Genomic DNA, 12,532 nt, shown 5'->3' on the forward strand with positions numbered 1-12,532 from the left:
CATTCGCCCTCCTCCATGAAGCCAGCCTTCCCCAGCCTGGCACCCTTGCAAGTTGCAAACTCCAACGCCCATAACTTATAAGCACGATGGGTGTCGGAGTCCAACATACGTGTTAGGGGCCGCTCTATGTTATTCGGACCTGCCAGATCCCGAAAGAGGGGGATGCTGACAGTCGAGCCCGATTCCTAGAGAGATCGTACGAACGCCCGAACGAGGGGGGGGGGGGCGATAAAAGTGAAGGCCACCCAGTTCCTAGAGAGACCGTACGAACGCCCGAGCGAGGGGGGCGATAAAAGTGAAGGCCACCCCGATTCCTAGAGAGACTGTATGAACGCCCGAGCGACGGGGGGCGATAAAAGGGAAGGCCACTTCCTGTTCCTTCTCCCTTATACGTTCCCCCTCCTCGCCACTTCCTCTTCTCTCGTTCCCCCCCCATCCCCGCCCCCCCCACCCCTCCGCCGGCGCCCTTCCCATCGCTCCGGCGGAGGCTGGTCCGCCTGGCGGCATTTGCGATCGCCGCGGATTTTCGGAGAAGCGGCTTCCAAGACGCACCTTGCAGGTGGGGGTTGAGCGGGGAGGAGGCTCCGCCGTTTTTTTCCCCCGACGCTGATTTTTGCAGACAAAAGGAGCTTGGGGAGGAGGGGGGGGGGGCAGAGCCAGGAGGGTGGATGGGGAGGGGAGGGGCGGGAGCGCAGCTGCTGAACTGGGGAAAGAAGAGGGGGGGGAATGGGAGGGGTTTTTCCCCCGCCCCCTTTAAATGGAGAAGAGGGGAAACCCCTCCAAATAAAAGCTCCTTTTGCAACCTGATCTGAGCTCCGCAGAAGCAGAACAGATGTCAAAGCCTTTCCTTGCATGGAGAAAAAGGGGGGTGGGTGGGTGGGGGTTGCAGCCAAACCTTTGCAAACTGGGGGTGGGTGGGTTATTTTATTTTATTTTATTTTATTTTATTTTATTTTTATTTTTATTATTTTATTTTATTATTTTATTTTATTATTTTATTTTATTTTATTATTTTATTATTTTATTTTATTATTTTATTTTATTTTATTTTATTTTATTTTATTATTTTATTTTATTATTTTATTTTATTTATTTCATTTCATTTCATTTCATTGATTTGTCAGATTTATCTGGGTGCTCATTCTCTCTCACGAAGTGAACTCTGGGCGGGATCGGGATGCAAAATAGAAACCAGGAATTCAATCACTCCATTGCCAACGTTTTGTTTGTTGCAAAACCCCCATAGCAACCATAGAAATACATTTCAGTAGCAATCAAAAGCAATTTTCCTGATCAAACAACCGGTGGGAAGGGCTTGCCTTGGGAAGTTGTGGCTGCTCCATCACTGAAGGCTTTTAAGGAGAGATCTTGGACAGCCATTTAACAGAGTTGGAAGGGACCTTGTAGGTCATCTAGTCCAACCCCCCCGCCCAAGCAGGAGATCCTACACCATTGATTGATTGATTCATTGATTGATTGATTGATTGATTTGATTTATATGCCGCCCTTCTCCGGATACTCAGGGCGGCTTATAATGTGTTAAGCAATAGCCTTCATACTTTTGTATATACCTGCTTAGGGCTTTCGGGGCCCCCCTAAGCAGTGTTCTTTTTTACACAAAGTTTATTGCCCCCACAAACCGGGTCCTCATTTTACCTACCTCGAAAGGATGGAAGGCTGAGTCAACCTTGAGCCTGGTGAGATTTGAACTTGCAGTAATTGCAGGCAGCTGGTGTTACTTAACAGCGCTTTCTGACAAATGGCAGTCCAGTCTCTTCTTGAAAGCTTCCAGTGGTGAATCTCCCACTTTTGAAAGCAGTTTCTGTTCCATGAGTTGATTGTCAGAAAATTTATCCTTATTTCCAGGTTGAATGTTCAGTTTCCATCCATTATTCCTTGTCTGGCCTTCGGGTGCTTTGGAAAATAGCTTGACCCCCTCCTCTCTTCCCTCCATAGTCTGAAATGGTATAATAAGGTCTCGTGCTTGGACGGGATGTGTGTGTGTGGGAGGGTTGGACTAGATGACCTCCAAGGATCCTTCCAACTCTGTTATTCTGTTATCCCTGTTAAATAAACAAGGAGAGGAGAGGAGAGGGGTTAGAAATATTACCAACGGGCAAGCTCCCAATGACAGGGGATCTCCAGCTTCCCCACACACCACATTTGGAGGGTTTTCTGGAAGGCCCTAAGGGTTGGAGCTGACCTTATCTGGGAGGCTGTGATGTTCCTGAGAATGAGTGAAAGGCAGATGGATGATTGACAGCTGTTCTATCCCCTCCCCACTTCCCCTGTTTTGTTAAGACCTTGCTGGGGTTGATGGTGCAGTGGACGAAAGGAAGGGACTTCTGCCCCTTTTGGTACATTACTGGGGTTCCAAGGTTGGACCCCCAGCTCTCACTTCAACTTCAGTTTGGCTTCTCAACCTTGAATGAAAAGAGCCAGAATGGACTTTGGGGAGGGCAAGCCAAACCCTCCTTGCTAAACGTGCAGATGTGCAGTGTTTGAAAAGAACAGAGGAGGCAACCCTTGGCGCCTGCAAGTTATCTTCATCAAAGATTTCTGCTCAAAGGCACCACTGCAAAAAGCTAATTGGGGATGGGTGCTTGCCAGTGCTTTATTTATCATAAATGACAGGGTTTGGTTTTTTTTTTCTTCCTGCCAAGCTGTGCAGTTTAAAGTGGAGCTTTTATCTTCTCTTTGCAATTATCAAAGAAACGCGTAAGGAGGGAAAACGCTTTGGGAAAAACACGTCTAGAATGTTCCTGCTGGAGTCTCAAGTCATTTGAAAGAAACCCACGGGTAACGATAATCCTCTTTCCCTTTCTCTTCCGCCGTCTGTCACGGAGTAGAGAAACTGAATAGCTGACGTGGTATTTTGGACTGAAGTTAAGATCTTTATTTGGATCGCTGGGTGTCTTTCCAAGTGAGAGTCGATCTCTAGAGCAGAGGTCTTCAAACTTGGCAGCTTTAAGACTTTAAGAGAAACTTGGCAGCTTTAAGAGAATTCTGGGAGTTGAAGTCCACAAGTCTTAAAGCTGCCGAGTTTGAAGACCTCTGCTCTAGAAGGTGGAAAAAAAAAACCTAACGATAGAAACAACTGAAGCGTTTGTTCACTTTCAGACGGCGATCAAAGAAATGAGTCGCCAAAATATGTATGTATGTGGGCTGAATTTCATCTTGTCACATAATAGAAACTGGTACTTGGACTGAACAGGAATTCTGTGCAATAGAAAAAGGAGGATTGATGGATTGATTAAACTGTAATGAGAGCCTGCCCCCGATCCAAATCAGGCTCGTGGGGGGGGGGGGGGGATCACAACCATTTTTAAAAAAGATGTATTTATTTAATTTAGGTAGTCCTTGACTGATGACCGCCACTGAGCTCAAGTTTTCTGTTGCTAAGCAAGACGGCTGTTAAGTGAGTTTTGCCTCATTGTATGACCTATCTTGCCACAGTTTAAATGCAGTTGTTTACTGACTGGCACGTAAGTGAATCTTGCTTCCCCATTGACTTCGCTTATCAGAAGGTTGCAAAAGTTAAATCATATGACCCCGGGTCACTCCAACTGTCATAAAATACATACCAGTTGCCAAGCATCTGAATTTTGATTGTGTGACTGTGGGAGATGCAGCAACGGTCATAAGTGTGAAAAACGGTCATCAAGTCACTTTTTTTCAGTGTCATTTGTCACTAAACAAATGATTGTAAGTTGCCTGTACAATGCAGAGGCGGTCTGACTCCAGATGACCTGTATATTAAATCCCAAGTACTTAAAACTGCCTTTATTGTAAGGTTACATTAAAAAAAGTAAAACCAATTTAGAAACAGATCATGAATAGAATAGAATAGAATTCTTTATTGGCCAAGTGTGATTGGACACACAAGGAATTTGTCTTGGTGAATACCAGTGGTGGGTTCCTCCCGGTTCAGTCCGGTTCGGCCGAGCCAGTAGCGGTGATGATATGACATCACCGAACCGGTTCTCCCCCCTGCCCTCCCGCCCCCACGTTATTCTTACCTTTTATTTGGTCCCACCCCCAATCTATTGCTGCCTCCTGAGTCCCAGCTGATGACTAGAGGGAAAAAAACTGTTTAAATTCTTGCCCCCGGGCTTCAAAGGGCCGTCGTACAGCTGATCAGTGTTAAAAGCAAACAAATGAGTCAGGTCGTAAGTGCGAGGACTGGTCGTAAGTGCGAGGACCTTCCAGAAATGACTGCCCAGCTAGCCACGCCCACCTAATCACATGACCTCCAAACCACACCCACAAAATAAGCCACGCCCACAGAACTGGTAGTAAAATAATTTAGAACCCACCCCTGGTGCATACGCTCTCAGTGTACATAAAAGAAAAGATGCGTTCATCAAGAATCATAAGGTATAATACTTAATGATAGTCATAGGGTACAAATAAGCAATCAGGAAACAATATCAATATAAATCGTAAGTGTACAAGCAACAAAGTTACAGTCATACGGTCATAAGTGGAAGGAGATGGGTGATAGGAACGATGAGAAGATTAATAGTAGTGCAGACTTAGTGAATAGTTTGACAGTGTTGAGGAAATTATTTCTTTAGCAGAGTGATGGCGTTCGGGGAAAAAACTGTCCTTGTGTCTAGTTGTTCTGGTGTGCAGTGCTCAATAGCGTCGTTTTGAGGGTAGGAGTTGAAACAGTTTATGTCCAGGATGCGAGGGGTCTGTAAATATTTTCATGAGCATCCAGAAGGCAAATTCTGTAAGGCAACAAAACATTCTAGACCCAAAGGTGTTTTTTTCAAGAGGCGACTTTTCTTGTTTAACAAGGAAGTCCAGTTGCCTCTTGAAAAAGCCCATTTGGGATAACCGTGAGCTGGATGACTAAGAATCTCCATAAAAAACATCCTAGACCTGCTTGGGTTCCTGGGGAATGCCGTTCCTGCGTTCAAAGTAATCCAGACAGGAATCCCAAAACCACAAGTTCTTAAAACTGCCTTTATTGTAAGGTTGCAATTATGGAATCTTGGAAGTCTGAAAGCATGTGTCCCTTCCATTGCCTTTATTTTCTAGAGCAGGGGTCTCCAACCTTGGCAACTTTACGACTGGTGGACTTCAATTCCTAGAATTCCTCAGCCAGCGCATGCTGGCTGAGGAATTCTGGGAGTTGAAGTCCACCAGTCGTAAAGTTGTCGAAGTTGGAGACCCCTGTACTAGAGAACTAGGAAGGGGCCCTTCTGTGATGCTCTCCATGCTCCCATTTCTTCTATGGGTTGAGAGGTGTCTTGTCTAACCATTGCCTAGGCTAGGGGTCTCCAAACTTGGCAATTTTAAGACTTGTGGGCTTCATGCTGGCTGGGGAATTCTGGGAGTTGAAGTCCACAAGTCTTAAAATTGCTAAATTTGGAGAGCCCCGGCCTAGGTCGGTGTTTCTCATCCTTGGCAACTTTAAGATGTGTGGACTTCCACTCCCAGAATTCATCCTGGTTTGGAATCGAACGAAGTCCCTGCATCTTAAAGCTGCCAAGATCTAGAAATACCGCAGCCCATCGTCCTGCTCCCAAGGTTATTCCATTAACATCTCAGCTGGTGGGTGCCTCTGGACGAGCACAATCAAGAAAAACGCAAGACGTTAACCATGAGATGCAAATAAAAGCTCATCGACATCTCACACGTTACGCTGATCACTCAATTATTAAAGGATTGTAGAGATCATCCTTAGGTTAAAGGGCCAACTACCGCCTCCTGCAGGAACAAAACGGTACTTTAGCTAAATGTCTACGGAGTTTCTCAAGTCATCCAGGTCATGGAGTTGAAGTCCACAAGCCTTAAAGTTGCCAAGGTTGGAGACCCCTGAGGTAAAGTACCAACTGAAGTTTCTGGTTTTTCTTTGAAGACGTTTCGCTTCTCATCCAAGAAGCTTCTTCAGCTCTTGACTTCCATTCCCCACCATCCAGTCAAAGCTGAAGAAGCTTCTTGGATGAGAAGTGAAACCTCTTCAAAGAAAAACCAGAAAGTCCAGTTGCCTCTTGAAAAAAGCACCTTTGGTACTTTATCTCAGGGGTCTCCAACCTTGGCAACTTTAAGGCTTGTGGACTTTAACTCCCAGAGTTCCTCAGCCAGCAAAGTTGAAGTCCACAAGCCTTAAAGTTGCCAAGGTTGGAGACCCCTGCTTTAGCTAGTTCTTAAAGTGACAGTAGAATGGGCCATCCCTACTTCCCAAGGGAGAGAATTCCACAACATGAGGGCACCTCTAAGAAGGCCCGTTGAGGGCCCACACCGCATTTGCCTCACTAGGAATGTGAATCTGCAACGGGCCCTTTCTCAATGATCAAGCAGACAGATTACAGGTAGTCCTCGTACTTACAGCCATTCGTTTAGTGACCGTTCGAAGTTACAGTGGCATTAAAAAAAGGCGACTTATGATCATTTTTCACACGACCCATTGCAGCATCCTCAGGGTCATGTGATCGAAATTCGGACACTTGGCCATTGAGTCATGTTTATGACGGTTGCAGTGTCCCCCCCCCCGCCGGGGTCATGTGATTCACCTGTTTGCCACCTTCTGACAAGACAGTAACAGAGTTGGAAGGGACCTTGAAGGTCATCTAGTCCAACCCCCTGCTCACTCAGGAAACCTGTACTAGGGATTTGAACCGCCAAACTGCCGACATTTCTGATGGACAAGTTCAGTGTCTTAGCCACTGAGCCACCTAGTCAACTCAGTGGGGAAGCCAGGTTCACTTAACAACCGTGTGACTAAAATAATGGCAATGATTCACTTAACCTCTGTGGCAAGAAAGGTTGCAAAATGGGGCAAAGCTCATTTAACGAATGTCTCGCATAGCCGCAGAGATTTTTGGACTCGATTGTGGTCGTAAAGTCGAGAATCATCGTTATAATCTCTTTGGAACGTCGCCTGATTCATCTTCCTTTGTTTTCTTTTTTAAATGAAGCGATCGGCTGGTGGACAGATGGACGACAATGAGGAAACCGTCGACGTGACGACTCCTGGATTCCTGGAACCATGTGTTTCCTTCCTAGAAACAGCCCCCGACATTTCGGATTTCCACAAAGTGGAAGGGATCTGTGAGATCCAACACGGCTCGGTGGGTCTGCCAAGCATGATCCCTGTGCTGGAAGAAGGCCATTCCGTCGAAGGGACGTCTTACATCTGCTCCGATTGCGGGAAGAGTTTCTGTAGCATCTCCAGCCTGATCAGCCATCAAAAGCGAAACCACTCAGGGGAGAAGCCTTACAAGTGCGCGGACTGCGGGAGGAGCTTCCACCAGAGCTCGGATCTCGTGAAACACGAGAGGATCCACACGGGAGAGAAGCCGTACAAGTGCACCGTGTGCGAGAAGCGCTTCAATCAACGCTCCTACCTGATCGTTCACGAACGCTTCCACACGGCGGAGAAGCCGTACAAGTGCTTCCTCTGCGGGAAAAGCTTCTGCTCCAACGCCCACCTCATGACCCATCAGAGGACCCACACGGGGGAACGGCCCTATCAGTGTCCCGAGTGTGGGAAGCGTTTCACAACCAGCTCCAACTTTGTCAACCACAAAAAGACCCACACGGAAGAGAAACCTTACAACTGCTCCCTCTGCGAGAAGAGCTTCAAACGCAGCTCGAACCTGATCCAGCACGAGAGGACCCACACGGGCGAGAAGCCGTACACCTGCCTCACCTGCGGGGAGAGTTTCGCTTCCAATTCGGGTCTCGTGAAACACCAGCGGAGTCACACGGGGGAAAGACCTTACAAATGCTCGTACTGTGGGAAGTGCTTCAGCCAGAGCATGATCCTCACCCAGCACGAGAGGACGCACACGGGCGAGAAACCCTGCAAATGCCCGGCTTGCGGGAAAAGCTTTCGCTCCAGCTCGGATCTCGTGAAGCACAAAAGGATCCACACTGGGGAGAAACCCTATAAATGTTCCCTGTGTGGGAAAAGCTTCACCACCAGTTCGGATGTGGTGAAGCACGAACGGACCCACACGGGCGAGAAACCTTACAAATGCGGCACTTGTGGGAAAAGTTTCAGCCAGAGCGCACACCTCATGCAGCACCAGAGAATCCACACGGGGGAGAAACCTTACTCCTGTCTGATTTGCGGCAGGTGTTTTACCTGCAGCGCGCACTTAGTGGTCCACAAACGGACCCACAAAGATGGGGAGGGGTTAAAAGTATAACTGTCGGTGTTGTCTCAGGCTGGCGGGTTCTGGGTTGTATTTACCGGCAGGCCTGCTGTGTGTTTACCGGCAGGCCAAGATGCTACTCGGCGACAAAACTAACCCCAAGTTTTGTTTGCTGCCACGAAGCCAGATGTCTCTAAACCTAACTAGAATCCAGAATAGAGGAGGGTAGAAAAAGTAATCTGTTTTTTTATTATGCATGGGAGGCAAAAAAGAAAGAAAATCGAGTTTAGGAGAGAAGCCATAATTTTTCCCACTCCAATCCAGACCGGATGGTGGGGAGGCGGAGTGTCTGGAGGTCGCTTTGGCAAAATTGGCGGTAAACCCGAGATGAATTTAACTGGATTACACTTGCCAAAACCCAGTATATTGTGATTTTCATGAATTATTATGTGTGGTTCCTTTGTAATAAATAGATGGCTGTTGGTTGTGTCTTTTCTTTTGGGCCTTTTTTTTTTCTTTTTTTTGACAAAGGCCTCAATCTTTGGGCTGTGCTGAGTCGGAAACTCTGAAATCGCAGATTTTACCCCCTGCCCTCCGAAATTGGAGTTCTCCTCAGCAGCTTTTGCAGGAGAGGTCAAAAAAAGCCAAAATGGCAGCCACAACTTTATAGAACAGGGGTCTCCAACCTTGGCAACTTTAAGACTTGTGGACTTCAACTCCCAGAATTCCTCAACTCAGTTGGCTGAGGAATTCTGGGAGTTGAAGTCCACAAGTCTTAAAGTTGCCAAGGTTGGAGACCCCTGTTATAGAATACAAGCCCTGCCTCTTTTTTTACGACTACAGATAGTTCTCGACTTTCGATCACGATTGAGCCCAACATTCCTGTTGTTAAGTGAGACATTTGTTAAGTTTGTTTAATGGCCATTCAAAGTTTCAACGGCACTGAGGAAAGTGACCTCTGACCCTTTTTCACACTTATGACCGTTAACGGCATCCCCATGGTCAACTGATTTACATTCGGATGCTTGACAACATATTTATGACGGTTACGGTGTCCCGAGGTCATGTGATCCCCTCTTGCGACCTTCTGACAGGCAAAGTCAGTGGGGAAGCCAGATTCACTTAACAACCGTGTTACTGACTGAGCAACAGCAGAGATTCACTTAACACACGCGGCAAGAAAAGTCGTAGAATGGGACAAAACTCACTTCACAAATTTCTCACTTAGCCACATAAAATGTCTGCGCTCAGTTGCGGTCGTAAGCCGAGGATTACCCGTACAGGTAATTGGTGTGAATTCAAATAGGGCGATACTGGATTTGCGGTAAGATTATAGACTGAACCTGAGTTGCGTTTAATGCAAAGCAAAATTCAGTGAGCGGGACACCTGAGTTTGGACAGCTGCCGCTGGGATTTTAGATGCTTAATTGTTGTGCATACAAAATGGTGAAAAGGACGGTTCCATTCCAGGAAAGCTCAAAAAAAGAAAACGCTCATTTTGAAGAACCAGAACGAGATACGGTATTTATTTATTTTATTTTATTTTATTTTATTTTATTTTATTTTATTTTATTTTATTTTATTTTATTTTATTTTATTTTATTTCTATACCGCCCTTCTCCCGAAGGACTCAGGGCGGTGTACAGCCTGATTAAAAGCACAAAGACAGACAAAATTTAAAAATAATTAAAATTATTAAATGATAGGCTCAATTTAAAACCCCAAATATAAAATCCCATTTTTAAAAACCCAATTAAAATCTTTACCTTGATAGCCCAGCCTGGCGGAACAACAAGGTTTTGAGGGCACAGCGAAATACACGGAGATCAGAGATTTTACGAATTTCTGGGGGCAGCTCATTCCAAAGGGCAGGGGCTCCCACAGAGAAGGCCCTCCCCCTGGGTGTCACCAGCCGACATGGTAGCTGCTACACTTTGGATATTTTTATTAAAATGTATTTATTTATCTCCTGCCTTTATTATTTTTACAAATAAGGCGACAAATGTATCCAACACACCTTCCAACCCGATGTATGTACGCATACAGCGACATATACATATACTGTACATATATAGACATACCCAATTCCAGCAACTATTCTTTATTTTTTAGCCTCCAGTCCCCTACTCCTCTATGATGCTCTTCTCTGCACTCTTTCTAGTGTCTCCATATCTTTTTTACCTCGTGGCGACCACGACTGGATGCAGTGTTCCAAGTGTGGCCCTTACCAAGGCATTATAAAGTGGTATTAACACTTCACGTGATCTTGATTCTATCCCTCTGTTAATGCAGCCTAGAACTGTGTTGGCTTTTTTGACAGCTGCTGCACATTGCTGGCTCATATCTAAATGGTTGTCCACTATATTAGCTTTAGTGACCGTTCATTTAATGACAGTTCCAATGGCACTGAAATAAGCAACTTACGACCATTTTTCACACTTAATGACCTTTGCAGCATCCCCGTGATCACGTGATCAAAATTCAAACGCGTGGCAACGGACTCATATTTATGACGGAGGGGTCAGGTGATCCCCTTTTATGACCTGAAGAGCAAAGTCAGCGGGGAAGACAGATTCACTTCACAAACTTGTCGTTAACAACTGCGGGGACTCGTTTTAACAAACGGGGGGGCAAGAGAGGTCGTAATATTAGGGCAACGTTCACTTAACAAAGGTTTCACTTAGCAACCGAGATTCGGGGCTCGGTTGTGGTCATAAGTCGAGGACTACCTGTACTACAGATAGTTCGGGTTTGTCCCAGAAGAAGGAAGCTGAGGAACTGGAAAGAAAGCTGAGGAGAATATCAAGGATGGTGGAAACTTCTGGAAAATATGCAAAGGGTGATCGGATTTCTCCTGTGGGTGTGGATTTATTATCCATCACACCCAGGAGTAGACAAGAACTATAAAATGGAAGTCTCCAGAATGACATCCAAGCTTTTGTAATGGGGGTCTCCAATCTTGGCAACTTTTAAGATTTGTGGGCTTCAACTCCCAGTCAGTTACTACTATGTAGTAAATTGGGAGGCCGATTAATTTAATTTATTTTTAGTTATCTTAACTTTTATATTATATGTTATTTTAATTTTCGGCTGTTCACCGCCCTGAGTCCCTTCGGGGAGAAGGGCGGTATATAAATTCAATAAATAATAATAATAATAATAATAATAATAATAATAATAATAATAATAATAATAATAATAATAATAATTGAGCAAGTTTCCACATATACTGTACCTGTGCATTTGGTTTTTCTTGCCTAAATGTAGAACCTCCTTCAAATAAACCAGAAACATTAATCAAAGCCAGTTCTTGTTATTGAAAATACTACCCAAAGAGGCTCCTTTCTTCTTCCCATCACCATTGTAACTTCGACCAGTTGCTAAGTGACCGATTGTCTTTGACTTACAACCATTCATTTAATGGCTGTTCAAAGTTACAACCGCACTAAAAAAAAGTGATTCATGACTGCTTTGCACTTATGACCGTTGCAGTAGCCCCATGGGCACATGATCAAAATCCAGGTATTTGACAACTGACATGTATTTATGATGGTTGCAGTGTTTCCAGGTCATGTGATCACCTTTTGCGACCGTCTGACAGGCCAAATCAACGGGGAAGCCGGATTCGTTTAACAACTGCATTACTAACTTAACAACTTCCGAGGATTCACTTAACAACTGTGGCAAGGAAGGTCATAAAATGGGGCACAACTCACTGAACACCTGTCTGTTATTAGCAATGGAAATTTTGGGCTCAATTGTGGTCGTAAGTCGAGGACAACCCATAGTGGAGTGGAAACAGGGTTCGGGTTAGGGTCAGGAGCCTGAGTGGCGTAGGAGGCTAATGCCTCCTACTAAGGCAGCATTTAACATCCAGCTGCCTGCAATTACTGCGAGTTCAATTCTCACCAGGCTCAAGGTCGACTCAGCCTTCCATCCTTTCTAAGGTAGGTGAAATGAGGACCCGGTTTGTGGGGGCAATAAGCTGACTTTGTATAAAATATACAAAAATATGAAGGCTATTGCTTAACGCATTGTAAGCCGCCCTGAGTCTCCGGAGAAGAGCAGCATATAAAAATAAATAAAAATAAAAAAAATAAAAAATATATATTCCTTCCCCTCTTTCTGCAAAACTCAAGATGCTCTCTGGATAAATTACAGATTACACAGTATTTAACTATATCAGTGGTTTTCAAACTTGGCAACTTTAAGATGTGTGGACTTCAATTCCCGGAATTCTCCAGTCAGCCTGCTTCTCTTTTCCTTCATTTTAAACTTTTTACTCGCTACCGAACCGCATCGTTCTCAGCTACTTCTGTGCCAAACGTAACTATGCGTGAGATATTTTAACCCAAGCGATTACTGATAAATGGGAGAAGTCCACTGAGGTGCTGCACCTCAAGAAAGATTTGTGGCTGAGC

At 45.2% G+C, this 12,532-nt stretch overlaps 1 protein-coding gene across 2 annotated transcripts; it reads left to right on the forward strand.

The window, feature by feature from the left end:
* Window positions 1-187: 187 nt before the first annotated feature.
* Window positions 188-8,594, forward strand: LOC148115858 (uncharacterized). 2 transcript variants are annotated; one of them, XM_087884420.1, is made up of 2 exons: window positions 188-559; window positions 6,930-8,594. In XM_087884420.1, exon 2 carries the CDS (start codon window positions 6,948-6,950, stop codon window positions 8,163-8,165), a length of 1,218 nt encoding a protein of 405 aa, XP_087740546.1. In that variant the 5' UTR covers window positions 188-559; window positions 6,930-6,947; the 3' UTR covers window positions 8,166-8,594. The 2 variants fall into 2 exon arrangements, with proteins under 2 accessions (XP_087740546.1, XP_087740547.1); XM_087884421.1 differs by having other exon boundaries at window positions 449-559; window positions 3,354-8,594.
* Window positions 8,595-12,532: the final 3,938 nt, after the last annotated feature.

This window comes from Pantherophis guttatus, chromosome 2, assembly GCF_059756535.1.
Source record: "Pantherophis guttatus breed Tessera chromosome 2, ASM5975653v1, whole genome shotgun sequence".
NCBI classification, from domain to species: Eukaryota; Metazoa; Chordata; class Lepidosauria; order Squamata; family Colubridae; genus Pantherophis; species Pantherophis guttatus.